The 27176-nt window shown below is 50.9% G+C and overlaps 1 protein-coding gene across 1 annotated transcript; it reads right to left on the bottom strand.

The window, feature by feature from the left end:
- Positions 1 to 1526: 1526 nt before the first annotated feature.
- On the bottom strand, positions 1527 to 27176 carry SLC34A2 (solute carrier family 34 member 2). Its single transcript, XM_027599648.2, has 13 exons — positions 27053 to 27176; positions 16997 to 17111; positions 16760 to 16894; positions 15610 to 15738; positions 13996 to 14139; positions 12566 to 12677; positions 9985 to 10180; positions 9103 to 9198; positions 8575 to 8695; positions 7246 to 7413; positions 5660 to 5776; positions 5442 to 5566; positions 1527 to 4041 (listed from the first exon to the last, which is right to left on the bottom strand). The coding sequence occupies exons 2-13, from the start codon at positions 17106 to 17108 to the stop codon at positions 3397 to 3399; spliced, it is 2100 nt and encodes a 699-aa protein (XP_027455449.1). The 5' UTR covers positions 17109 to 17111; positions 27053 to 27176; the 3' UTR covers positions 1527 to 3396.

Genomic DNA, 27176 nt, shown 5'->3' with positions numbered 1-27176 from the left:
TTCTGGCCTCTGGGTCTTGGGCTCATGGCTTTTCTGACTTGACATTTCACTGTGGAGATACGCATAAAGGAGAAAAATGCACAACAAGCATTGAAACTATATCCGATACAGCTGCCAGGCATGTCAAGTCCCCTATAGTTTGAGGCATGACTATATACCGAGCACTTACAGTAAACCAACACTGGGCTGAGTAGTTACATGTATTACCTAGTTTTCATAATCTTAAGAAGCCATGCATTACTGTCCCATAGTCCAGATAAGGAAGCTGACACTGAAGAAGGTTAACAGTTTTGCTAGTAAATGATGTAGCCAGGAGTGGGACCCAGCTCTCCAGGCCATCCCAACCCTGAGTTTATTATCACCCGATAGTGCCAACTCAGCCCTCCGCACCTGCTTCCGTGGTCCTGGAGAGGTGCTACCAATGTATTGTCCTTCTGCACACATTTCTTAATTTAAATCAACTCTTCCCTAACACTGACTGGGGTGGGGTAGTGGGCACGGTCAGCTTCGTGAGCATGCAGTCACAGAGGACCTCACACTGAGAAGGACCTCATCCTTGGTGGAAATGCTCTGCCATCAGCGTCCTGGAAATCTGAATCCATTAACTTAGTTTTTTCAGTGAAGTCCAATGGGACAATGGAGCATGTGTGTGAGGAGAATGGGCAATCCGGGAGCCCACAGTCCCTTGCCCCCTGACTCACACAGAGCATTGGCAATGCCCCTGAGTACAGAATTCAAGCAGACCCACAAAGAGCCTAAGTGCAACAAGACTCAAAGCCAAGTACAAGTGTGCTAAGTCTGCAGCCGAGTACGCCGGGGTACTGACATCCCCAGGAGGACATGCTTCCCATTCAAACCAGAACTTTCTTCGAGCACAACGAAAAGAGATGAACTGAGGAACCCTATCTTAGCCCTTTTCACTCGTGGCACCTCTCTGTGAGCCACTCACCTACGCTGGAAAGATGACATAGAAGGTCAGCCCCTCGTGCCTCTTTTCACTGTCCTTACTCATCGGTAAGGTAGGGTATGGGTAGAACGCACGTCAAGAAGAAAAATAAAAACAGTTTTCTGCAGCATTTCTGCTGTTCTGATAGGAACAATACACGTAGGAGCTACAAAATGAGTTGTGTAATTTCAGCAATTCCACGTGTGAGTTGGAAGCTCTTATGTTTACATTTGAAGTTGGCATTGTGCAATATAAAGGTGAACCATATGCTAGTAATTTAAATATGCTATTATATGCTAGTAATTTAAATTTAAATCTTACTTAGAATAGCACCACCCAGCAACATTTTAAAAGCCCTAAGTCAAGAGAGAGACCACTGAAGGAAGGAGAGAGCTTTATATTTAGTGCCTATAATGGCACTTTCCCTCTGCTTCCTGAACGAGGGGCCCCGCAAATGACGCAGCTGACCCTGGTGATGGAGAGGTGGGTGGTGATGTTAACTGAGTAAAAGAGATCCCACGTTTTTAGGAAACAGACCCAGGAAGCCCCGATTTCTCTGTAACGGAAAGCAACACACTCCTTTGGGGTTTGATTGTCTTTTTTTATTTCTCCCTTCCCACAACCAGTAAAAAAAATTACAATCAATGTGGGTAACAAGGATCCAATTTTTAAAAAGTCAGTGTGCAAAGAGGGCCACAGCCCTGCCCAGGCTTAACTTGCATATTTACAGGGTGTGTGGCCCAGGTACGGCTACAGAGGCACATTGAAAAAGCAGTATTACAAAATATACAAAGGTGCTTTCTTTATATTTCATAGTAGAACCCGGCCTCATTTCCAAATGAGCGCACTACAAAACACAAATCACACTACTACTTACTATATAACTTATGAAAAATGCTGTACAGATGTGCAACTATAAATATGAGTATAAATGGCTCTGTTTGGGAATTGGTATCTACAGGGGTTAAGGGTCAGAGAAGGGCTCAGTTTGGCATCCCAACCTGCCAAGGTGACGCATAAGCCAGGATGGGGGAGAACAAGGTCTTGGAGTGTGGCTGCACTGAACCCCCTCCCCCAAACTCCGTTGAGGCTCCCTCCCTCTCCTGGGGCAGACTGGGATGGTTCAGGGTGAGAAGCGGCGGAGGGAGGAGGTGTAAAGACAGCAAGCTGCTCTAGAAGGCACAGAGAAGGCGATGGGGGCAAGGAGCACCGCCCTTGGACCCCCAGCCACACACGGACCCCTCCTGCTACTTGATGATCACCGTTCTGGGGGCAGTCTGGCCATGCCCCGGTTTCCGCCCTTTGGAAAAGGTTGGCTCTCTGCAGGCATAGAGAGAAGGCAGGAAATCGGAGCTTACCTCTCTATGGGAATGTGAGAGAATGGAAAGAGTTTCTGGCTTGGATGGATGCGTGGAAGCTGCCCACCAAACAGCCAACGCAGACATCTATCTTGTAGTGAGAGTGAGGGGGGCAGATAGAAGCTACAATGGTCCCGTCTTTCCTGGGGTTCAAGGTGGCGGCCCTGGAGAGGACTCATAGAGGGGCTGCATATCTTATTCCAAAAGGCTCAACAAGGATGATTTTATCTGACCAAGAGGGCAGCACTAGGCTCTAGCCACATGGTCAATAGATTAGCCAAGTCAAGAAGAGCCCTAGGCCCTTTTAGCAGATAAACCATCTCCACCTCCAGTGCTCCCCCTTCCCCAGCTCTCATCCTCCAACTGCCCAGCTCAGGACCAGGACCACTCACTTCTCAGAACGATGGAGCCAACAGGTGAGCCAAAGTGCACCCTGAACCTCTCGGGAGCTCAGACGTGGCTCCCGCCCTGCAAACTTGGGCGAGGACACAACAGGGAAGCTTAGATGAGCCACACCTGCCCAGGTGAGGACACCCAACAAGGGACTTGGGGAGCTCTGGCAAGGGGGGAAAGACCCATCTCTGTGGTCCTCACCAAGTCTCCAAACAATTACAGTTTCCCCGGAAGGGGTCTGGTCTGGGGCAAGGACTCCTGCTCTTGGTTGAAGCAAATCTGTGGTAAAAGAGGGGCATGGCTGAGTGTTGTTCTCACCCTCACATCATCACGTGCACACTTAACACGTGCGTCTTTGAGAACCTTCCATGAATCCCTCCCTCAGGGCTTCCTTTGGAAGAGGACGGCTGGAGTCTGACACCGGGTCCTGTGGAGCCACCCAGCGGGGGCAGGGGTGCGCAGTGTGATCATCCCTAGCCCTCGGCCCTCCCGGCCTCGCAGGATCGCTGCGCACCTTCCCGCCAGCGGAAGCTGGAGAGCCCCCGCCGAGATGAAGCTCCCGTGAGGGCTGACGCACCGGGCCAAGGGCAATGAAAGTGGGGCGCTGCCGTGAACACCGTTTCTCAGGAGCGAACGGCTCCCCCAGGCAGAGGAAGGAGCGCGGCGCCCGGGGGGATGGGGGCCCCTCCTGCTGCCCCCCTACAAGGCGGTGCTGCTAGAGGCGCTCGGTGAGCCCGGCGCCTCCCACTGAGCCGCAGGGGGCGCGTCCTGGGCCTCGTGGCTCATGGCCGCGTTATCAAAGGCCTCCGGGGCCTTGCTGGGCATCACGGGCTCGTCATCCTCGCGCTGGCAGCAGCTTCTGCAGTGACAGCACCGGCGACAGCCGCAGACCAGGCAGCACGTGCGGCAGCAGACCCGGCAGCAGACCCGGCAGCAGAAGCAGCAGCGGTTCTGGCAGCAGCCGCAGCCGGAGACCAGCGAGATCAGGTCGTCCCAGGGCCGCAGTGAGTGCATCCACAGCGGCAGGAAGTTCCAGTTCTGCAGCTTCCCGGGCAGGAGGCGCGGGCAGCGCGACTGCAGGACATTGAGGGCCACCACCAGGAGGATCACAAAGAGGATCGGCACCCCCACGCCCACCAGCACCGGCCAGCCGGCCAGCGAGAGGCCGAACACGCCCAGCGGGATCAGGAGGAAGAAGATGATCAGGTAGATGACCGCAAACCAGCGGTACTCGGCAGAGATGGTGCCCAGTCCCTTGGCCAGGCGGATGGGCAGGCGGGTGAACGGGATCGGGTACCACAGCATGATGCCCGAGATATTGAAGAAGAAGTGGCACAGGGCGATCTGCAACGCAAGAGGTGGGACAGGTGAGTGGGTCTGGTGCCTGGGGGAGTCGGGGAGCCGGAAGGGTGGTCTTGCAGGCATCCTGAGCAGAGTCAGGGGTCTTCCTGGTCTTCAGGGCGCAGTTCAGAAGGGGCCTGCATTACCTGAGGACCTACTGTGTGTGTGTGTGTGTGCGCGCGCGTGTGTAGTTTGGGGGAAGGCGAGAGAGGTGACCAGATGAATCACAGCTCAGTCCACCTGAAGTCCTCCAAGCAAAAATCTAACAATGAATTTAATGAGGATGCTCCCCAGGGTTTGACCCTGCTGCTTCCGGCTGAGCAGTTAAGAGCTGGGGGGCCGGGGGGGGGGGCAAAGGAGTGGCTTGCTGGATAGCTGGCTCCATGTGGATTACGTCAATCCTCTAAACACATCCTCAGAGCTGCTAACCATCATGATCCCCATGTGACAGTGGAGGCAATGGAGCCAACTGAGGAGGAGGTGAGGCTCTCTGCCCAAAGTCACACAGGTAGGAGATGGTAGAGGTGGGGTTCAAACCCCAAGGAGCCTGGCTCCAGAGGCCATGCACTTTGCCCCTTCCCTGTGGGCCCCCTAGGTGCCAGGCATCATGCGAGGGGCTCAGGACCAACCTGTCCAATGTTAGCCACTAGCTACGTGTGGCAGCCGAGCCCGTGGAAATCGGCTAGCCCACACTGAGATGGGCAGCAAGTGTAGAACACACACTTGAGTTCCAAGACTTAGTCCAAAAAAGAAGGTAAAACATCTCACCAGCTTTTTAATCAATTACATGTTGAAATGATAATGAGTTAAATCAGATACGTTATTAAAACTGATCTCCCTGTTTCAGTTTTCGAAAATGTGGCTACTGAAAATTTCAAATTACGTGGAGGGCTCAAATTCTTATTCTACACTCAGATTTCTGTCTGGACAGAGTCTCATCGGATCCTTAGAATAATCCTAATGAGATATGGCTCCCAGGTTTCCGATGAGGGAACTGATGCTCAAGGTTAGGTCACCCGTCTGAGGTCACTTAGTGTGGAAAGGCAGGCCAAGAATGTAAATGCCAAAGGTCTTCTTGCCCAAGTAGCTGAGTTGATCTGGCCAGGTCCCCCTGATTCTTCTAAATTCTAAGCCCCGAGCACAAGTGACCTCCCAATGTCCAGGCAGAGTTCCCCAAGAGGGGAGCGAGTAGATGGGAAGTGTTTATGCTTCTTGAATATTCTTTCCCACCTCTACCAAGTAGTGGCCGCCCCGCCTCTGTTTCAACCACCACCAGGAATGGGGGAGGTCTCACATTTTGAACATAGAGAAAAACTTGGCTCTTGTTCAAAACCATCTGCTGGTAAGCCCACGAATGGGGCTGTAGCCCACCAGAGCCCCTAGCCCGCGCAACCTTTCCTAACCTGCAGTGAGCTCCTCAGGGTACTGCCAGGGCTGGCCAAGGCAGCCAGGACGGCTGTGGTGGTGGTGCCGATGTTGGAGCCCAGCGTGAGCGGATATGCCCTCTCGATGCTGATCACACCAATACCTGGCAGGAAAATACAGAAACCAGAATATCAGCCCCAGGGGATGACGGCAGATGGTAGTGGCAACAAGAAGGGGAAGCGAGGGAGAAACTCACCTATCAGTGGGGTCATAGCAGATGTGAACACGGAGCTGCTCTGCACGATGAAGGTCATGCCTGCCCCCACAAGGATGGCCAGGTAGCCAGTCAGCCAGGCAAAGGGAAAGGGAAAATCTAGGAGACAGAAGGAAAAGAGATTTGTCACAGGCCTTCTAAGGAAGGCCTGGGTTGGGGGCCCAGCTGGGACTTCCAGAGGACCTGGGGGTGGGGGAGCATGGGCTGGGCTAGAGGGTCAGGTCAGCAGCCTCCCCACCCCACGCCATGGTCGGAAATTGCAAATCAGATTTTTAGAATCCTTTCACCTTGCACATTCAGACGGTGGAGCCAAGAATGTGCATGTGTGTTATGAAGACAAACACACACATCCACTGAGGTTCAGAAGTAGAAATGCTAAACCCACATGTCATGGGCTGAATGTTTCCCCCAAATTCCTATGTTGGAACACTAACCCCCAGTGTGATTGTATTAGGAAGTGGAGCCTTTGGGAGGTAATTAGTTCATGTGGGTGGAATCCTCATGAATGGATTAGTGCCCTTATGGAACAGAGATCTGGCTTCCTCTCTACTCATTCCATGGGAGGATACAGTAAGGAGGTGGCCATCTGTAAATCACGAAGTGGGACCTCACCAGAACCTGACCATGCTGGCACTCCAAGGCCAGACTTCCCAGCCCCCAGGACTGTGAGAAATACATTTCTGTTGTTCAAGCTACCTAGCCTAGGATAATTTGTTATAGCAGCAGAACTAAGACACCACCCAAATAACCATCTTCCTCCCACAGAGCACTTGGAGCACTGGGGCCTCTGTCCTTCTGCCTGGCCTGGCCTCCCAATGCTGTGGATCCTCCACCTTTGTGAAGGAGCATGGAGGCAGGGCAGCAGCTCGGAAGTCGCACACAATGAGCTCTTGGTACTACCCATATGAGATTAGGCCCTGCATACCCAGCAGGTGCCCAGAGTCACCCAGCTCAGCCACGTGGCAACCTTGGGACAACCCTGGGAGGCAGATATTCTTGGCCCCATTTCACTGAAGTTTCATGGGGAGGGATGTCCTTGGCTTGGCACACTCTCATTGGCCAGGATGCCATACTCATTAGGAGCTTCTCCTGGCCAGTGGGGTTGCATTGGCTGCCTCAAGATGCTGACATATTATCCAGAACCATGTTTTCTTCCCAAGAGTTGAAGGGAAGTGGGGAGCAGCGTGGGCATCCATTACCCTTTTTCTAAGGGATCCTGACAGACCTGAAAGTCCTGGGTATAGGAAAACCTGCCAGAAGGAAGGCCTATCTCACAGATCTCTAGATTTCAGCTGGCTCTTCCTCAGGACCTTGCAAATGTGATAGAAGCTTGTGCCTACTTCCCCAGACTCCACCCAAGACACCAAGGATGATTTCAAGGGCAAATGGCATCTTAACTTCTTCAGCTTATCAGATCCAAGAGAGAAACTCCATGCAGAGGCCATTGCTAGATAAAAATCTAAAGGAGCCCCCCCCCCCCCGGCCCCCAGCCGCCCCTGGAGTGGCCACAGTGATGCCATGCCCTAGAAAGCCCAGAACTGACAGGGGAGGGGGGTCAGGGTGCCTACCAGTGTTGAGAGTCTTCTTGATGACAACAGCTACCTGTCCCCGGAGCACGGAGCCTAGGAGCTTGACGATCATGATCAGGCAGCCACAGAGGACCAGCAGGGAGACTAACAGCAGGATGATGCCAACAACAAGATCCGGGAGGTTGGAATTCACAAAGATGTGCTGGCCTGAAAAGACCATGGAAAGCCCTTGTTAGGAGGGCCACGGCTCCCCCCGCCACCCCCCCGCCCCGCCGCCAAGGCCACAGGTTGTTACTCATTCACCAACATCTTTCTGTATGACAGTAACACAGTCTTGCTTGTTAGCTTGACCTATGCAACCCAGAATAAAGACCACACTTCCCAGCCTCCCTTTGCAGCTAAGTGTGATCCTGAGGCTCTGTTCTAGCCAGTGGGACCTCATGAGGCTAGAACATGAAGTGAGATCCTTGCAGTCACAGAGCTAGTTGGGGGCTTTCTTCTACCTCTAAATCCCATGGTGTATTTTACTCATGAAACCAAGGATACTTACAACGAAGAGTCTGAGCAGCAATGGTAGGATGGGCCAGTCAGAGTAGGAGCTATTGCTAACTGTAAAACTCCTGATTTTTTAGAAGTCCTGTGTGGCCCCACAATTATATGGTTTTATTGATGGATGGATAGTGCCACCAAGAACATGGGAAGTCATAAGACTCATGGATGCTGTGAGGTAAACCACACTTGGAACATTTACTGCTCAGAATGAATGTGGGTGGTGTGGAGAGGAGGAAGAGAAGCAGATACACACATGGGTATATAAGGAATGATTAGAAGAGTTAAAGATGTCTAGGCCAAGATTCCTAGGGCAACAGTCTAGCTTCTTAAAGAATTGGAGCATCATGTAGGCTCACTGCCTTGATCAGTGCTATGGCTCCAGGGTCTTGAATGGGGCCTGCTGTATAGCAGGGACTCATGACTTCAGGGTGAATGTATCTATTCTGTTCTGTGTGGGCCCCACATCTCCTGCTAATCTGGCTGGCGTCTCCCTAGAGCCCAAGGGATACCAAAGCATATGGAGGGAGCACTCGGTGGAATCTATTGATGAGTTCTGGTGCATTATGGAACCGCCAGACAAACCGGGCTTCAAGTCCTAGTTCTGACCCTCACTGTGGGGACTCGGACCTGTCCCTGAGCCTTAGTTTTCGCTGCTATCAAACTGCATAGTTCATGACTTGGTATAATGCTGGTGCTCAGTGAATCCTTAGTGTGCTGCTTTCCTTCACTTAATGGGCTTCACACAGATAAAGAACACCATCAGCACCCCCCAGACAGCCCATCCCCGTGGCTGATGCTCTGCTGAGTTCCACTCACACTTGGCAATGTTCTCCTTGGAGGTCACGTTCTTGATAGTCCAGGTGTACAAACCATCTGACCAACAAAGGGAAGGCGAGGTACAGTTCTCAGGCGAAGGGACAGTGACATTCATTTGAGTCTGGATGACAAACATTGAGAAATGGGATGTATAGTCCACAATACTCACTTTTGGTGGGGACTGGCAGGCTATGTGGCAAGTAGGAGAGAGACACACATCAGTGTGTGAGTCTGTACGTGTGATGCATTGTTTCCACAGGTCCCTCCATAAATGGGAACACAGGTGGCCATGGAAGACATGAAAATAACAAGCCAGGAATAATGTATCCACAGTGCCGGGTGGGGCAAAATGGGTTGGGTATACTGCATTGTCTGTCCATCCAGCATTCAAAGACTTGTTTCCTTAAGGATTCTCATGGGCCAATTTTTACTTCCTCTTACCTCTCATTTGCCCACATTGAATTAAAAGTTTTGCTTAAAGCACAGATGCAAGAGTTTGCCCACCCAGCAACATTCTTAGAAACATACCACATTGGTAGAAGTTTTGCACCAAATCTTGATCAGACTCTTGTTTTTGGCGGCTTCATCATTCATTGCGATTTCATTGATAACTTTCTTATCCAGCTAAGGAAGACAGACAGAGAATCAGCACGTCCCCAGCACTGAGGAGGGACAGGCACACAGGAAGTTCTGTTAAAGGGGCTTCAACAACATAAGCCCGACTGAGAGCCCCTGCAGGAGTGAGTCAGGACTCACTCCATTGGCACCCCAGGATGGAACACCACACCTGGACGTTAGCAGGTGCTTGACAAAGAAATGAATGATCCTCTAAACAATGGGCTGGTAGCTAGGAGCACACAGTAGCAGATGGTCATTGGATGACAGCAAACCCAGAAGGTAGGGGTGATAAGGGGCAAGGTCTCAGCTGACCTGTTTTCCAAGGTAACAACCACAAAACCTTTTACAATTTATTTCAATAATATTTCAATGACCCTAGGGAGCAGAGGGGTGAGATGGAAGGGAAGGACAGCAACCTTCCTCCTTGGCTAGGAGCCAGGATAATGCTTTACCTGTGAGCCCACGGGTGCCAGAGGTCAGTAGGGGCAATAAAATGGCCCCAAGCATCCAATGGAGTCTGAGTTTTGAGAAGCACTTGTCACCGCCCGCTCCCACCCCAATAAAGATGACTCTTGTTGAAGTCAAGAAAACCAAAAAGGCCAGTTCCACTACCCGGTGTCCCCGAAGTCTTGCCTCCCCATGGCCTTTTTGAGAGGCAACCGAAGAGCAGCGATTACAGACCCTCATCCTTCTCCATCATCTCCGCCCAGTTGGGAGGGGTAGGGACGTGGCGGGGGTGGGGAGGGGAGGAGTTAGTTCCTGCCTTTGCCTCTCTGAAGGAGGCTGGGTTACCTGGATTATGAGCTTCGTTAAAGGGTCTGTGATGACTTTCAGAAGTGCTGGGGCATCCTCCCCATTCCTGAAGTTAAAGGTCTCCACCACCAGGTCCGTCAGGATCTCCAGGTAATGGGTGGCTGCCTCCAGGGGCAAGAGCACCAATACTGAGAGCCAGTTGAAAAAGTCATGGACAGTAGCTCCTGCAAAAGCCCTGTAAGAATCCCACCCCAAGCCAACAGTGAGATTAGTGAACAAGCAAGTGGGCACCAGTCTAGGCAGGCCATGGATGACGTTGGCTGCCGGGAGGTGGGGGGGCCACCTATCTATGTCCCATTCACATTCTCACAGCAATCCCCACGTGGGCGGTATCAATATCCCCATTTGGCAGATGAGGAAACTGAGGGCCAGCAAGCATAGGGGAATAGAAGACCACTGCCTGGGTGCTGGGTCCAGGACCCTTGGTTTCCCACTGCCCAGCAGAGCCCTTGCCACCAAGCCAGACAGCACTCAATTCTTTCTGTGGGGAAAAGGGAAGTAGACAGGTTATGGCTGCAATAATGAGCTCAGTGGCCACCGTTTGGAAGTGCTGCATCAAGACCACTTCAGAATCACACCCATTGAAGACAGTCTTCCTGGGGAAAGATGGGGGCCGGAAGTATGATGGTAACCAAAGCCCTCAACTGTGTTCTTAACTTTGTTAAGCTCTTGAGACTCTGATGAAACGTTTGAACGGCCTGCACAGGAAATAAGGCCAATATACACCACAATTTAGATCTGAGAAGGTTCATACGTTCCCCTGAATTCCATCCTATCTCCAGACTGAGAAATGAGATTTTTTTTTTCCCCTCAATAAAAAAAGTTTCCTTTAAAAAACATCTGCATGTTGGGGCGCCTGGGTGGCTCAGTCGGTTAAACATCTGCCTTCGGCTCAGGTCATGATCCCGGGGTCCTGGGCTCAGATCAAGCCCCATGAATGGGAACTCTGGGATTGGATGGAGCCCACGGATCTGAGCAGGGAGGCTGCTTCTCCCTCTCCCTCTGCCCTTTCCCCGCCCCCCACACACACGTGTGCTCCCTCTCTCTAAAATAAATAAAATCTTTAAAAAAAAAAAACACATCTGCATATGCAAAAAAAAACACCCGAAACCAAAAAAGGACATGAACAGACAGAAGCTAATAAACCTGTGCGGGAAATGCTTAACTTCACTAGTAGTAAAATTTATTTACAATTTATTTACTTGTAAGTGCAAATCTTTATGTACCATCTCAGCTAATATTTTTAAAAGTAACTTATTCTTCCTAGAAAAGGTGATTTCATAAAGTGATATAAAGTGATGTAAATGTTTCTTAGTAGTTTGGCAAAATGTTTTAAGAGCCTTATAGGTGTCAGATATCATCATTATTTTTCCGGAAACCTACGGAGGTATTCCAAGCCACCAGGAAAAGAATGATGCACATCTCCAAAGATGTTACTGAAAGCAATCTATTTAAATAAAACAAACAAGGGGTGGGCTAGTTCAATTATATTCCTATGTGCAGGTACTTTCATAGATCATGTTTATATCTGGCAAGTTTATATTTCATATGTGGCGGTGAAAAGAGCCCAAAATCTGGAAGAAAACCTAGACTGAGTCCCAGCCATGCCCCTTAGGGAAGTTATTTAACCTCTTTGTGTTTCTGTATTAATGAAATGGGGCAAAGAAAAGTCTACTCAGCTTCTTGAGAAGATCAAATTAACCACCCCCCTGGATAATGTTGTATCATTATTGCGGCCCTCAGGACATTTCATCAGGGACCAAAGAAGGTTAGCCGTGTCTGAGCAGAAATGAGCAACTCTGAGGACCTCTGCCACCTGCCAGTTCACCAACGGAAGAGGGACGGCATTTGCTGACCACCCAGCCAGCCTGCATAATGCTGTCTGCCCAACCCGTGGGGTGACTGCATCACGTAGACAAACTGCTTCTCTGTTTTAAGAACTTCTGGAAAAAGCCCATCAGTCAGAAGGCAGGCTGAGAATGTGCTTCATTTTCCCATTAACCTTTTGGAAGGAAAGGGTTCCCTTTGCCTGTTTCAACCCGCCCCATTTTCAGATCTTGCGCATCCACAAAAACTATATTTTGCCTTTTATTGGCATGCAAGTGAAGAACAAAGAGGAGGTGGCAGGGGTTGAGCTCAGCCAAAGAGGAAGCTTTAGGAGGTTATAATTATTTCTGACTAAGTGGGATAGTAAATCCTATCCCAACTGGCCTTGTTTTAACTACACCAACATGGCAGGGAAGCTTCTAGCTAGGGCTTGCATTTAGGGAGCTCTGATTGCCTGCCAAGTACCTTGCTAAGCATTTACCTGTAGGATTGGTTTTAGTCCTATGGACAATAGTGGTGACGGCCAATGGTTCTGGCTATGCAGACCAGGGAGCTGAGTTTCATCAGCTGGTAAGTATGTGATCCCAACCCCCACCTGTACTCCACTATGGCTACTTCTAAGAGCTCTAGGAATGACCAACATGTTCTCATTGGCTAGTTAAAAGTAGTTAGGGCAACCTGGCCCAAATTGATGAGCCTCATGGCGGGGAAAGGCTGATTCTGAGCCTCCTACCTTCTGAACTCGTTCCGGTCTCCCGCCTGCATGAGCGCCACAATGGTGTTGGTGATTGAGGTCCCAATGTTGGCCCCCATGATAATGGGGATGGCAGCACGTACACTCAGCACTAGAGGGCGGAAGAGGGAAAGTGGGTTAGCAAGCAAGCTTAGGAAGGCAGCCTGGCCATGGTCCCAATGTGGCCAGACTGACCTCAGTCAAGCTGGTAATTGCCAAAGCAGCCTTTCCTAACCATTTTTGGGTCAGCACCAGGCTATGAATCTGATGCAAGCTAGGACAGCTCATCACAGAAATATGCATGTGTACCAAAAAAAATTTCTGGCACATAATTTCAGGGACTCCGCAGACTCCATGAAGAAGCCCTTCTGTGAACCCCAGTTTACAAGTGCCTTTCTAAATTTCTCTGTCCTCCCTATTACAGATGCAAGGCCAGCTTATGGGAAAACAGGAAACAATGTTTAAGGACTTGTGTGTATTTATCATGGCAAATTTCTCTTTCTAACACAATTAGTACACTGTCACAATGTTCTAACATATGAAAGTAAAGTTTTTTTTTAACATTTTATTTTATTTAAAGATGGAGAACATGAGTGGGGGGAGGAGCAGAGGGAGAGGGACAAGCAGAGTCCGCACTGAGCACGGAGCCCGACACGGGACTCGATCCCACTACCCTGAGATCGAGATCATGACCTGAGCCAAAATCAAGAGTCAGACATTTAATTGACTGAGTCACCCAGGTGCCCTGAAAGGAAAATTATTTTGAAGAATACCTTTTTCTAATTTAGCCCAGAAAAGATCTAGTTAATTTTGCTAAAAACAGCTGGTTTGAGCTGAAAATTAACCTGTTTAAATTGTTAAATTGTGCCCCCCCCCCCCCCCCCCGGGTATCTGTCCCAACTTAGCCAGAGCAAACTATCAGCGGGTTCAAGTTCGGAATGCCAGCTTCCCAAGCTCAGTTGTCCCCAGGCCAGTGCGTGGTGGGATTACACGCCTTTATTCTTAGCACTGAGCAGTGATGGAAATGTTCCTCATCTACATGGCCCAATATGGCAGCCACTGGCCCCAAGTGACTATCGCTCCCCCAAAATATAGTTAGTGCAACCCGGCAACTAATTTTTATCTTTTAAATTAGAATAAATTGAGGTTAAACAAAATTAAATAGCCATATGTGGCTAGTGGCTGCTGGACTGGACAATACAGTTCCAGAGAATTCAGAGCTGAGTCTTCAAGCCTTGGGGACTATTTTCAGACCCAGCCACGGGGATGGAAACAGGAGGCTGCCTGGGACGAGGCAGGACACGTCACAGTTGCTCAAGATAGGAAGACAGCGGTGACCAGCCTGGACATATTCAGAGTAAATCCCAGGCTCCCCAGCTGGACAGGGAAATGCCTGGAACGTGTCTGGGCCCAGAGGTGCCTGGACTCACGTGAGGAGGCCACCATGCTGACGACAATGGACGAGGAGGTACTGGAGCTCTGTACCAGGACAGTCACCAGCACTCCAATCACCAGACCCGCCACGGGGTTGGACATAATAGAGTTGTTGCTGAAGAACTGTCCGGCCACCTTTCCTGAAAAAAGCAAGGGCACGGCCACAAGAATGTTAGGTGGACACTGGATACACCGGTAGTGTCTAGATGCAGTCAGCTGGCTGAGGGGGGAAGGCGAGGCCAGCCTCCAGCCCAGCTGGTACCTATGGAATCTTACTTCCATGGGCTTTTTCCTAGTGCTGCCCTGGCACCATGTCTCCACTTGTGTGAGCTAGCTCCCCACATACCCCCACCATCTCTTGTTCCTCATCCCTTCTCCCTGTAGCCTCCCATACTTCTGTCATTCCTTCCCACAGCAAGCCCTCCTCTAGCCTTCTCTGGTCACCAACCTGGCCTCAACTCTTCTTGGCCCAGTGGGTGTCAAGTCAGTCTCCTGATGCCCTAATTCCTGTCTCTGGGATGAATTCCCCATTCATAAGATTTATCCCTCAGGAATGGATATTCTCATTCTTCTCTATCCACCTTACCCAACCCCCATTCTCCAGCCCCAGCCTAACCTCAGATGCCCTAAGACCACCAATCCTTTCCCCAACCCATCTATTGAAGACTGAGGCCCAGAGGGTGGAGGCCACTTGTCAGGTACTCAGAGACTGAAAGCCCTTGCTGATGCTGCCTTGGACCAGGGGGGACTGGGAGTGGCATCCAGGAGGTCGGTCTGCCCCTCATTCACCCCCACAAGTGCCCCCTCTCCCCATTCTCCCAGGTCACAAAGATGAGTTCCCAAGAAAGGCACCAAGGGGTATAAAAATCAACTGTCCTCGGTGTCACTGGGATCCGAGTTTGGATCCCACTACGCCAGCTCTAAGCTATGAAACGAAGGGCTGGGCAGCATGACCTCTTTCAGCCCCCGGATGCTCCTCATAAATGGGAAGAACTTTGGGAAGGAATGTGTAGGACGCCAGGAGGTATTCAAAGTGCTGGCTATCAATGTCGTCACCCATCAGGGGAACACAGGTGACCAAGCAGACGCTGATCTCACTCCTGGGTCCCCCCTCTCACTGCATAGCCACATTCCGTCCCGGAAGATGTTTAGAAACTGCTAAGGATGCAGATCCACGAACTCTGGGACGCTTGTCCTTCTCTAGCTAAGGCCCAGCCCTGATTTTCCACAATTGCTTTAGCTTAGAGAGCACTCCTAGCTAATAATCTCTTCAAGTGGGAGGCCCAAGACAGCAGGGATCCCTGAGGTAATTCCTTCTGTCAGACAGCTTCCTGTCCAGGGTTGGTGGACAAACACAGGAAGCCGACAGCTTGGAACTGGCTCCAGCCCTGGCTGCTGGCCTAAGCTACCTCAGCTGGTCACAGCCCCTCTATAGACCTCAGTTTTCTCTTCTATAAAATAGAGGCATGACTTCACAAGACATGAGGTGACTTCTCATCCTAAAACAGGCTGAGAGGCTGCAACTGGAGAGGGCTTGATGACTTGTGACTATTTGAACCGAATACCACGAAAATCCCCCCACCCCAGGTCTTTGTCCCTTTCATCCATACCTCCAACCAGCTGGAAGGCACTGCTGAGGACATCCAAGGAGCACACGAAGAAGTAGAGAAACCCCAGAAGCAAAATAAATTTCCCAATTCCTTGGAAGACATAGAGAATCTTCCCTTTGGTGTCTCTCTCTGGGGTAGGGGAAAAGGGAGGAAGGCTGTTAGGGCCTGAAACTCACAAGATTGGCAATGAGCTCAGAGCTCCCCCTCCTCCCCTCCCTCACGCCCCCAGGTCGGGCTAAACGGGGCCTAGAGATGGCATGCATCCATGACTGCAGTTTTCAAAGCAATTACCACTATCGTCCATTTAGTTGAAGCCTGTGGTGAAGTCTCCATAAAGGATTAGCTCTGGGGAGGAGGGGTTCGGTGGGGTCTGGGGCACTGACAAGCAAACCAGACTCCATGCTCGGCTGCACCAGTGTTGCTGAGTGAGGCAGTTAAGGGCACTTGGCACCTGCTAAGTGTGGGGTCAGAGATAATGGCTCTCCTAAGCACCTTCAGAACAGCACAGAATACTTTCTAGAACGTGGCCGCAAGGTAGAAATCACGGCCTCCATTTGGAAGAGGGCTTGGGCGCTCACACATCCTGGAATGCTATGTCCTTGGATGCTATTTTCTCTGCTCACTCTTACAGTGGTTCTCACCTCCTCCCTCCCAGCTGTCTGATCTGCAGACAGACCCTACACCCTGCACCCGGAAAAGAAATGCAGCGTTTGCTTGCACGCCAACCATGCTGGCTATATATTCTATCTTCTGGAAGCCTTGCTCGATGCCCACGTTTAGGTGGGGACACCCCACTGCCCTTCATCCAGGAGCTCGCAGAGCAGGGACCTCGACTGTTCAGCGCTGCATCCAGAACACAGCTCCCGGGACCCAGTCGGCCCACAGTGGGTTACAAGGAGCACCACAGTGCCTGGCCTGGTTGGCACTCCAATGCTGGCACATTTACTGGGTGAAGGAGAACAAGAGGTCCCCCAGTTCTCACACTGTGCTTGGACTCGAAGCCTCCAAGCCTGCCAGGAGGTATCCCTTGCCAGGACCTTTGTTTGAAGGGCATCAGAGCAATGACCAGAGGACAACACAAGGGAGATGATACTGTGGAGACCGTGAGCCCAACCCCTCACGGATGGGGGTCCCCCCTCCCCACTTTTACCTGACCACTTGATCCCGGTGTCCTGAAGCTCAGGCAGGTCCCAGGGGTCTGCCACCTCAGTGGGCTCCTCTATCAGTGCCACGGTGGAATAGGATGGCAGAAGTTCGATCTTGGTCACAGGCGTCCCGGTGTCATCTACCCAAACAAGCAACAGAGGCCATGAGGAATATGGGTCAGACCTGAGTCTCCCAGGGTCCTCACAGGAGGCCAGGCTGGGGCAAGACGAACAGCACTTACTTTTGTTGGTCTCCTTGCCTTTCCCAGGTGTGGTGGACTGCTGACTAGTGGCCCCTTCCATGTATTTACTGGGGTTGGGCTGGGCATTTTCCAGCTCGGGCCAAGGAGCCATGGTCTGTGGACGGAAAACAGAGCTTAAAGAAGCAGCCACTCAAAGGCGTCACACTCAGGTGCTACGACAGGAAGAACCAGAGGCCACAGACATTCAGGAGAGATGAAGGGTGTTGTGCCTACATACCTTCCAAGTGTGGGCTCTCAAGTGCCGTATTTCCACCACTGGGTCTCCCTTAACTGCTCGCCTCGGCTGTCACTACATCAAACCACGTCTTACAGTGTTTCTCCATTCTAGCCTTAAGTCAGCTGAACTTGCTTTGGTTTCTCTCACTTCCTTCTCTCAGCCTGTCTTGACTCTCCTTTAGTCAGCAAGGGGATGCGAACCTATCCATTTTCATCAACTCACGGAACACCAAGTCCTCAAGCCCTCTGATGGGTTCCCCCATCTGCTTTTTATTTCTAGGCTAAAGACCTGCATCGAACCTCATCCAGTGGACTTAACATACTTGTAGATGCTCAGACGTTCTACCTGCTTTGCCTACCACCCTGTCTTCTGTGAGCAGCGTTGACACACTGGAGCTGGTTCGAATCCCAGTGGTGCCACTTACCAGTGGGTGTATGTTTAGGAATGTCCTTTTATATCTCTGAGCATAAAGGCATAAATGTCTCCCCATCTATAAAATGTGGATAGTTCTTCATACTTTGCAGGGTTATGAAATTAATGGCGATACCTAGAAAGTACCTGGCACCAAGCAGGCAATTAGGACTATGCCATGCAGCCTGGATTAATGACCCTTTGTCAGAACCACATTCCTTCTAACCTTTGATAGAGACTTCCTCATAGCCCATTTTCTCAACAAAGCCTTTCTTGCTTACATGGACAGGAAGTGTGGCTCTTGACACGCTTGGAAGTCCATTCCTTGTGGTCCTTGTCCTTTGACACACGTTAGACAGGTGCAGGACAAAGGACTGAGACAGACAATTCACAGAAGAGGAAGTACAGGTGGCTAAAACACAAAATAAGAATTTTGGCCCCACTAACAACCCACAATATGCAAAAGAGAACAGGGAGATAAGTTTCGAAAAATCAAATCAGCAGAGAATTATTTTTTAGGTATAATATGCTATGCTGGAGAAGATGCAGTGAGATAAGCACCACTATAGAGTGCTTTATTTTTTAAAAGACATCTCTGACCTAGTCATTGCACTTCTAGGAATTAAGAATCTGGGAATATTTTCTCCCAGAAAATCCAAAATACCTCCCTGTTCTGATCACTTCTTTGAAGAGATGTTCCCAGAATCTGGGTCTATCTAACTCCTTTCCCATTTTTCTTAAATGGATCTACTTCCTGCCTACCAAAATGTAAGCTCTACCCTCCAAAAAGAGGCTCTGTCTAGTTCATCACTGCATCCTGAGGGTCTGCAGCTCTGCCTGGCACATTGGCAGATGCCCAATAAATGGGGGTTGACTGAATGAATGGGATGCCGACTGAAAAGACGTTGCCGCGCTGTCAAAGAGATGAAAAGTAAAAATAGGGAAACTGTAGTATTAACCATGGTACGTCCATGCGGTGTAATAGCATGCCATTGAAAAGGTGATAAAGAACCAGAAAAAAAAAAAAAAAACGGGAAAATGCTTTAGCTACATTGAAAAGGTACTTCTTTGTCCCACTCGCAGCATGTTCTCATAGGATCTGGGAATGCTGCATGGGATTCAGAGTGGGTGATGGGATTGTGGGTGACTTACTTTTCTTCTGTATGAAATTTCCAAATTCTTTTAAGAGATGCAGCCCAACCCCAGACCCACAAAGTACGATGGTTCAGAGACACCCGTGCTGGCACGGTTATTCGTACTGATAAAGCCAGGACTTAAGCTGGTTCTGGGTGTCCCCATCATGAAGGGGTTTCATCAACTTGTTTAGGCTAAGGAATTGACTTCCCCATGAACTGCAGGGCATGACACGCTCTTCCACAATCACAGGGAAGAACGTCTTGCAGGCACTGGCTTGCCTTTCATTTCAACTTAACAAGCATCCAACACAGGGCCTGGCACACAACAGTCCTCACGTGCTTTCCGAATAGGATGCTGGGACCTGCCTGGCCAGCGAGAGAGCCAGTGTTCACTGAGCTGGGCTGTGCTCAACCTCGCAGCTACCCATTCAGGGAGTTACTATTCTCCCATTACACAGATGACTAAACTGGGGCACAAGAAGGCTAAGTAACTTGCCCAAGGCCCCAAGGTGTAGAGCTGTGAAGCCGGGTCAGTTTGAATCCCGAGCCTTTTCTGACAGACGCTCTTGGGCTGGGTGTTCTCTGCATGGCATTCGATTGGTTTCTAGGAGCAGGGCTGCTTCTGATGTCCAGCCTTCTGGAGTTGCTGTGCCTGCCACAGGTTCGACTCCTCCCTCAGGCTCAATGAAGAGCCTTCTTATAGCTGACAGTCAAAGGTGGGGCAAAGCCTGCTGTTCTCAAGGCCTGCTGGACCCGGGGCGGGGCTCCCTGGGGTGTGCTGGGAGGCAGCTATAAGGCTGGAGCCCAGGCAGGGGAGGTAGGGTGGAGCTGGGTGGTTGGGGAGGAGACCAAGGTTGGCCTGAGAGAGCTCTAAGCTCAGCTTAAGGCCAGCCACTCTGCAGGTGCACTGGTTTGGCTTTGAAACAGCACAGAGATAAGAAAAGACAGAGTCAGGCCCCCATGCTTCGGGAAGCGTAGCTAAAGTCACCTCTGTGACTCTCCCAACACAGGGATCCTTAGCTCCAGTGTTTTGGGGAAAGAAACAATCTTAGAGCTCTTCATTTCAGTCAGGCGCTAGGCTGGGTACTTTACATAGCACAGAGGTTCAGAATCATACTCCAGCTCTGCCCCAGATACACTGTGACCCGAGACAGTCACTTGACTGGCTCCGTGCCTCAGTTTCCCCTCTGCAGAACGGGGCTTATAACAGTCCATAATCCATTGGGTTATTAGGCAGCTTCCGTGAGTTCATCTCTGCAAGGTGCTTGGGACAGTAACCTGTCCGATCAGTGGGTTCAGGTTCCTCCTCCCAGCAACCCTGAGAGAGGTTAGTGTTACTCCCATTTTATAGGCGAGAAAACCAAAGCACTCAGAGGGATACAGCCACTTGGCCCAGGGCCACAGCACGCCTGACTCCAGCCTCTCAGCTCCAGGCCTGCAACGCTCCTGGAAGGGATGAGCCACGCAATAATGCCCTGTATCTGATGAAAGCCCCATTACTAGGCACGTGGGAAGATGCCTCTCAACACTGGGGCGGCAGAAGTCAGCGTCCCACTTCCGCATACAGAACCCAGGGAGGAAGCAAGAGCTCCGTGAACTCCTTCTCAAAGCTCCTGGCACTCTAGCTTTTGGCACAAAAGCATTCCACCTGCAAACCTCAGCCTCCCGTCCCTTCGTGCCTTCGCTGCTGTCTGCGGGGCCGCTTCGAGCAGTCGGCACTTCCCCATCACCCCAGGTGTTTCCCCCTCCGTGGATCTTGGCTGTTTGCAATTCCTGCTATCAGCCTCCCAGAACTGCAAGCTCATCTCCGACGCCCCCGCGCGCACCCAGCCCGCACCAGGACCTGCTGACCGGAGCTGGGAGCATCGCGGCTTGTGGTCTCCAGCTGCCTGCCGGTGCCACCTCCCCAGGCTGAGCCCCAGCGCCTCCTGCCTCGACCAACACACGGCAGCCTGTTTAACTGGTTTGGGGCCCAGTGTCTCTCACCGGTTAACTTTCCTAGCACCCAGCTGTGATTGTACGGACTCCCCATTTCTTTACTGCCCACTGCCCCCTAAATGATCCCCCTTCCTTAGGTCACTGGCCTAAATTTGGGACCCCGAATCCTCTCTGTAGGGTGTCACTCTCTGCTCTTGCCTAGGTAGGACCCCCCTTCAGAAGCCCCCCATCTTTGTCCAAGCCCTCCCTCCGCCCCTGCCTGAGTCTTGCAGGCCTCTCTGATCATCCCTGTGTGCCAGGCAGGCAGCACCTGTGTGACCACAGGGCTCTCCGCCACACACAGAATCATTGATCTCTAATAACTACCATTTAATGAGCACCAGCAAGGTGCCAGGTGCTGTGCTGGGCCTTGACACATTATCTCCTGCAATCTTTATGCAAGAAAGGGGGCATGCTCATCCACACTTGCAAATAGGAAAACCTGGAGCGCAAAAAAGGAGATTAAGCAACTTGTTCAAAGTCACCAGGCAGGGGAGTGACAGAGTTTTTAAACACAGCTCAACCTGTCAGTGAGTTTGGAGCCCTGATTTACAACATCCTTGGCCATGACATAAACCTATTTTCCTGGAGCGCTGATTTTACTCCCATAACTGGGGGACAGGGAGGTTGAACAGTGTGACTCGTGGATGATTTACACTGGAGATGTGATATTTCCCCGTGGAGCACGTTCTCAGCCTCGGCACTACTGACATTTAGGGCTAGATGATGCTTTGCTTGCACGAGTTTTCCTGTGCGTCGTAGGATATGCAGCCTCCCTGGCCTCTATTCAGGACATACCCCTCACCCTTAGTGTTGACAACCCAAAAGGTCTCCAGACATTGGCAAATGTCCCTTGGGGGCTGAGAGTTACCGGTCTAGAGGTTAAGAGACCAGACTTCAGACCCCAACTGCCTGGTTTCAAGTCTCAGTGATGCCATTTGCTGTGTGACTTTGGGCTAGTTCCTTTGCCTCTCTGTTTCCCTGTATGTCAAATTAGGGTAAGATGACTGATGAAAGATTGTTATGCTTAAGTGTGTTATGTATTAAAAGTTTTCGGAATGGTGTTTGACACGTTGTAAACCTTGTGTGGTTTTCAGCTATTACGGGAAAACAAACAGGGACGTTATAGAGTGCAAAACTTCTGTGAATTCAAAATTTTAAAAAAGATAGGACACAAAGCATTGCTTAAGGGACTACTTTGAACTACTCACAGACCCGCAAGGGGTTCCTATATACTTGGCTTATTCTGCTCAAGGGTAGTTTGAAGAATTTGAAAATTATTGTGAAAATTATTGCGACCTTCTACGACCTCTCCCAGTGCTCAATAGACTACACATCGTAGGGCCCTTACATTTGTGAATGGAGGGGTCCGCATACAGGGTTTGCTTAAGGGATGCCCTGGGTCCCTGACTAGGAAACAAATCCAGCCTGCATTTTACCCATGAGTGGTTGTTCGTCCTCACCTTAAGTCGGGATGGACGAGATCTGCTGGATAGAGCAGATGCATCAAGAGACTGCACCCTGAATGTCACAGCAGCCCCGCTTGGGAAACTCTCATCCGCACTTAGGTCTGAGAAGGGTGATTATTTGCCTATTTCAATTATGTTTTCAGGGACTGGATTTCTGAGTGATCACCAAGTGTCTAGATCCGACCCACCGATGTTGTCTTGAATACTGACTTACTCTGTGAGGCCCGTGCTGGCCTCATTCAGCTCTAGGCCCTCGTTTTACTCTTTGCCAGTCCCACCGAAAAGCAAAAAAACACTTCTGCGGAATGTCTCCACGCCTCCTTCTTGGAACTCTTTTCGTCTTCCCTCTCCCCAGTCCAGCCATCCGTCCAAGCCCGTCCCCTCTTCACAAACACTTCCCTGATGAGGCAATGACCTCACCTCGTGCAATACTTCCTTTTCGGGTACATTCACGTACTCCACCGTTGTTTGTTGGGGGTTCACAGTGCTGGACTCTGCCTGGTAAGAAGGGGAGGGACAGGCCCACACACCTAAGCCCTGCCCTCCCTCCCCCCCACCCAGGGGCAGGGGGCCAGGAGAGCCATTGGACCAAGCCCAGAGCACTGGACAACTGCTGGCCACTCCCCTCCAGGCCCTCCCCACCCCCACAGCGCTGGTTGCTCCTTTCAGGACCTGGGAAGTGAGGAAATGTAGGGCACCTGGCACCAATCAGCTCTTAGGCAAGCTGCCCTTGCGGATCTAGTGGGAAGGAGGACCTGGAGCCAATGCTCCGTGATTGGCCCTGAGGCGGCGGTTCAGGGCCTCCTCCTCCTCCAGGCCCCCGGAGTTGCCAGGTCTGCTGCCAGGATAGCGCCTGGCACACAGCACCAAGAGCATACCCCACAGTGGCTGAGGACCGGCTCCACAGAGTCCTGCCACAGTATGTGACCCTGAACTTCCTCTATGAGCCTCAGTTTCAACATCTCCAAAATGGGGATAATATCATCCCCCTCCCTGAGCTGTGGCGGGACTGACTGATTAATGGGCCTAGGTGAGGCCCTGAGCAGAGTGCCTGGTAGAGTAAACACAGAGAACTCTGTGGAATGAACTGCATCACGGACAATGCATAGACCAAACGCCACTGTGCCCTAGACCATAAGCTCATTATCTCAGTGCCCGGCACAGCAGTGAACCCTCTGGAAATGTGTGTCCACTAAAAGAACCCAAAGCACAAGAGAGAAAGGTGCTAACATTGTTTTGTGATTGGGGGGGGGGGTGTCCTATGTGATCCGTGACCTCATTAAATTTTACAATAACCACGTTCGTTCCAGTAGAGAATGAGGCACAGGGAAATTAAGAAAGTCCCATAGCTACCTGCACATGGAGTCCGGATTGGAACCCGGGAATGCTGGTTCCAAAGCTGGGGCCCCTTCCATAGACCTCTCAGCCAGGTGCTGAGACGGAGGAAGAATCCTCTGGGCCCCACCACAGCCGTGTGTCACCAAGGGGCCTCAGTCCAGGCTCCAGGGACGTGTCGGAGAGCTGGCAGGCCTCGTCCCTCTGCAGGGGTCCCTCCTGCCTGCTCAAACGGCTAGAAATGCCAGCCAAGAATGCTGTAATGACAGGCTGCTGTTCCCACAGAGGCTTCTGGCATACCAGCGACCTGGATTCGGCACAGGCCGAGCCTTTTTAGAGGAGTCTCAGCTAAGCAGGAAAAGGTGACATTGATTGAGCTGGACAGAGGCCCCAACCTGAATCTAAGGCCACTCTCCCAGTGGGATGGCAGACACTGGCCTGTCTGGAACCTGCTTCTCTAGGAAGGGGCTCTGGGCATCAGCAGGGGTCTCTGGAGCCTTTGAACCGCCCCCGCCCCCGGCAAGGCTCTCTCCCCAGGGTATCCTCTGATCTAGCTGCTCCCTCTTCCCACCTTCCCAAGGGCACACTCTTACCTGCCAGAAAGAGCAGAGACGGATAAAGTCATCTATTTTGGCTGTTTAGTACTAATACCCACAAAGATATGTTTTTGTTTGTTTGTTTTTTAACGTGGCTATGATCACACATCTGCTCCCTTGCTCCCCACCACTCATCCCTACAACTGAGCCGAATAACTCTTTTGGTTCAACTTCCCACATCCACATGTGTATCGCATGCCAAGAGGAATTCTTGCAGGCCAAGGAGAGGACACTTCCCGGCTCTTCTCAGACCTGAGCAGCAGGGAAAATGTAGGGCACCTGGCAGTCACCCAACCCCTCCACTCTGCATTGTTTGAGCTTCTCCAACCAGGACCGGTGCTGGGGCCGCCTGTACTTCCCGGGAGGAGGAGGCAGGAGCAGAGTCCTGCTGAGACAGGGACGGGCACACAGTCTCCCTCCTGGCCCCCCTACGCAAATTAACCCATCCCACCTTACACGCACTTTAGTTCTGCAAATGTACTTTTAAGTACTTATACTTTCATGCTAATTCTACAGCGGAGGAAACCAAGGCACAAAGAAATTAATTGCTTCAAGTTATACAGACTCTACACCTTCAGGAACAATTCAAACTCAGTCCACCGTTCAATATGCTTCAGAAATCTTTCCATACGTTGAAAGAATGACCCAGACTTCAAAAATTCCCAAGAGGGCAAATGGCTACTTTTTTTCAGCTTCCTTCAACCATCACAAGGCAAAATAATCCCAAAGACCCGGTGGGTGAGTGGGTGGGTGGGGAGGTTGCATGGGACAGGAGACAGAAGCAATTGGCTTAGGTTTTGCATTGATGAGTGGCTCTAGTTTATAGACTTTTGACAACAAGAATGAATGGGATTTTAAAAAGACATTTACTCTATCTCTTTAAACCTTGGCTGTATTACCCCACCACACCTTCATGATGCACTTTCAATGTACATTTATGAACTTTTAAAAATAAATCCTGCAATTCACTTTTAACCATATCAATTCTGTTGCATTGTGTCGGGGGTGGGGGGTTAAAAGAGCTAATTGCCAAAACCACTTTCAACATATTGCAATCTGTTTGCAGCCTTCTTTTTGCACTCTGGTGCATTTTTTTAAATTCAGTGGGATGTCCTGACTACTTCCTGTTGATACTGCCATTCTGCAGTCCCTATGGTTGAGGTGGGGGACAGGAAGAGGGCAGGCAGGGAGGAAGGTGGCTGAAAATGGTATTAAAAGTTTATTCCAGGGGCACCTGGGTGGCTCACTTGGTTAAGCTTCTGCCTTCAGCTCAGGTTATGATCCCAGAGTTCTGGGATCCCCGCTTAGCAGGAAGCCTGCTTCTCCCTCTCCTCCCTGCTTATGCTATCTCTGTCTCTCTCTCTCTCAAAATAAATGAAATCTTTAAAAAAAAAAAAAAAGTTTATTCCAAATCACTGATCCCAAGAAGCTGTTTTCTTCATTAAACTGAATCCAGGCTATTTTTATGTCAGCTTTGTGCCTAACAGCTATAATCCAGACGTCTGTCCTCCCACCACTGGGGACTTGTTTCAGTGAGATGGTTGAGTGATCTGGGGTGGGTTTTAGAGGGGGCAATTTGTTCAACATCCAAACCTTGTACAAGCATGCTCTCCTGCCACCGGTTCCCAAAGTTACAAAAACAGAGATCATTATCAGCAGGTTGGCTGGCAGGAGCAGAGAGATTCAAACACTCTTAACAACCTCAAATAATGGGTGCTCCTGTGGAGCACAACTTTCTCAAGAATACCCAAGCCTGAACAACCTAAAGGACTCCAGCTCAGGAAGGGGGGTGGGGGGGAGAGAGAAAGACAAACAGGTCCGAAGCAAGCAGAGCTAACACAGAAATCGCTTGTGAATAGAAACAGGGAGGGACAGGGGATTCTAAGTGATGAAATCCACAAGGTGCCTCCATGAAATCAACATGTTTGAGAAAATTGCCACCTCCCTAAGGAAACGGAGTGATTCTAACGCTCTTCGCCTCAGTACCAGCTACCCGTGGCAGGCATCCGCCTCCAGGAATCTGCAGACTGAATCCACTCCACTCTACGTGCCACCTACTTCTGGCCTGGAGATGCTGGGTGCCGCCCAACCCGACCACACCTGTGCACATTTCCTCGCAAGCCATTCCCCCAGACTGCTCACCTGGTCCCCTCTGACTCTGAAAACACTGAAAAACTGAGGGCTCTCCCACCCCCAGCTGTAAAAACAGGCCCTGTGCGGATGGTTGCCTGCCCTGATGGGACCAGCAAACTAGACGGTATCCTGCAGTCACTTTAGATCAGTAGTGCCACAGACAAAAATGGTGGCACATGGAAGTCACACTGGTGGGAATGGCATTACTGGACAGCTGCACAAACCTAGAATTTTCAGCGCCCGGGAACACCGGGAGACGGTTCCCTTCCCCTTCTCACAAAGAGGGCGAAACTGAGGCCCAGGGACTCAGAGCAACCTGCTTTTAGGTCACATGGCTAGTGAATGACCAAAAGGAGAGCCCCACCGTCCTGATCTCTAGGTGGCACCTTCCATCTCCCCATTTTCCCCTCCCCAAACCACGAATTCCAAAACATGTATAATTTTAGAACCCCCAGCTGTGGCTGAGTAATACCATGGCCAGCATTGACAACGTCGTCGTGGGAGTTGTGACAGCAAAAAAGCAGTCACAGCGAGAACAACAACAAAAAAAAAATCTGAAAATTTAGGGAAGGTGTATTATTTTGTCTTCTGCAGCCCAAAGCCAGCCAAGTTCCTGGAGGGTCAACATCGGAGAGATATCTAAAAGAATGAAGTGCAGGGGAGGTGGTGGGGGGGAGGGGGGCGGATAGGAGGGAGTAAATGAAGGTTCTTTGCAGAGCGAGAAGGGAGAAGGAAGCGCCTGGCCCGGCGGCGGTACTCACCAGCGCTCCCAACGCAGGTAATGGACCCAGGGAGGCACCCAGGTGGAGCTCAGCGGCCGGGGTATATATAGCGAAGGTGTTGCGCAAAGAGGCCGCCGGCGACCGCTGTCATCACGCCCCTCGC

Source organism: Zalophus californianus, chromosome 2 (assembly GCF_009762305.2).
Source record: "Zalophus californianus isolate mZalCal1 chromosome 2, mZalCal1.pri.v2, whole genome shotgun sequence".
Taxonomy (NCBI): domain Eukaryota; kingdom Metazoa; phylum Chordata; class Mammalia; order Carnivora; family Otariidae; genus Zalophus; species Zalophus californianus.
The sequence above is the reverse complement of the archived record's forward strand: the minus strand, read 5'-3'. Positions and strand labels throughout refer to the sequence as shown.

Coding starts and splice junctions, on each gene's coding strand:
- SLC34A2 (XM_027599648.2), bottom strand. CDS start 17,108: ATGGCTCCTTGGCCCGAGCTGGAAAATGCCCAGCCCAACCCCAGTAAA. Junction 16,895..16,996: donor AGGCAAGGAGACCAACAAAA/GTAAGTGCTGTT, acceptor TTGTTTGGGTAG/ATGACACCGGGACGCCTGTG. Junction 12,678..13,995: donor CAGCATGGTGGCCTCCTCAC/GTGAGTCCAGGC, acceptor TCCGCCCTCTAG/TGCTGAGTGTACGTGCTGCC.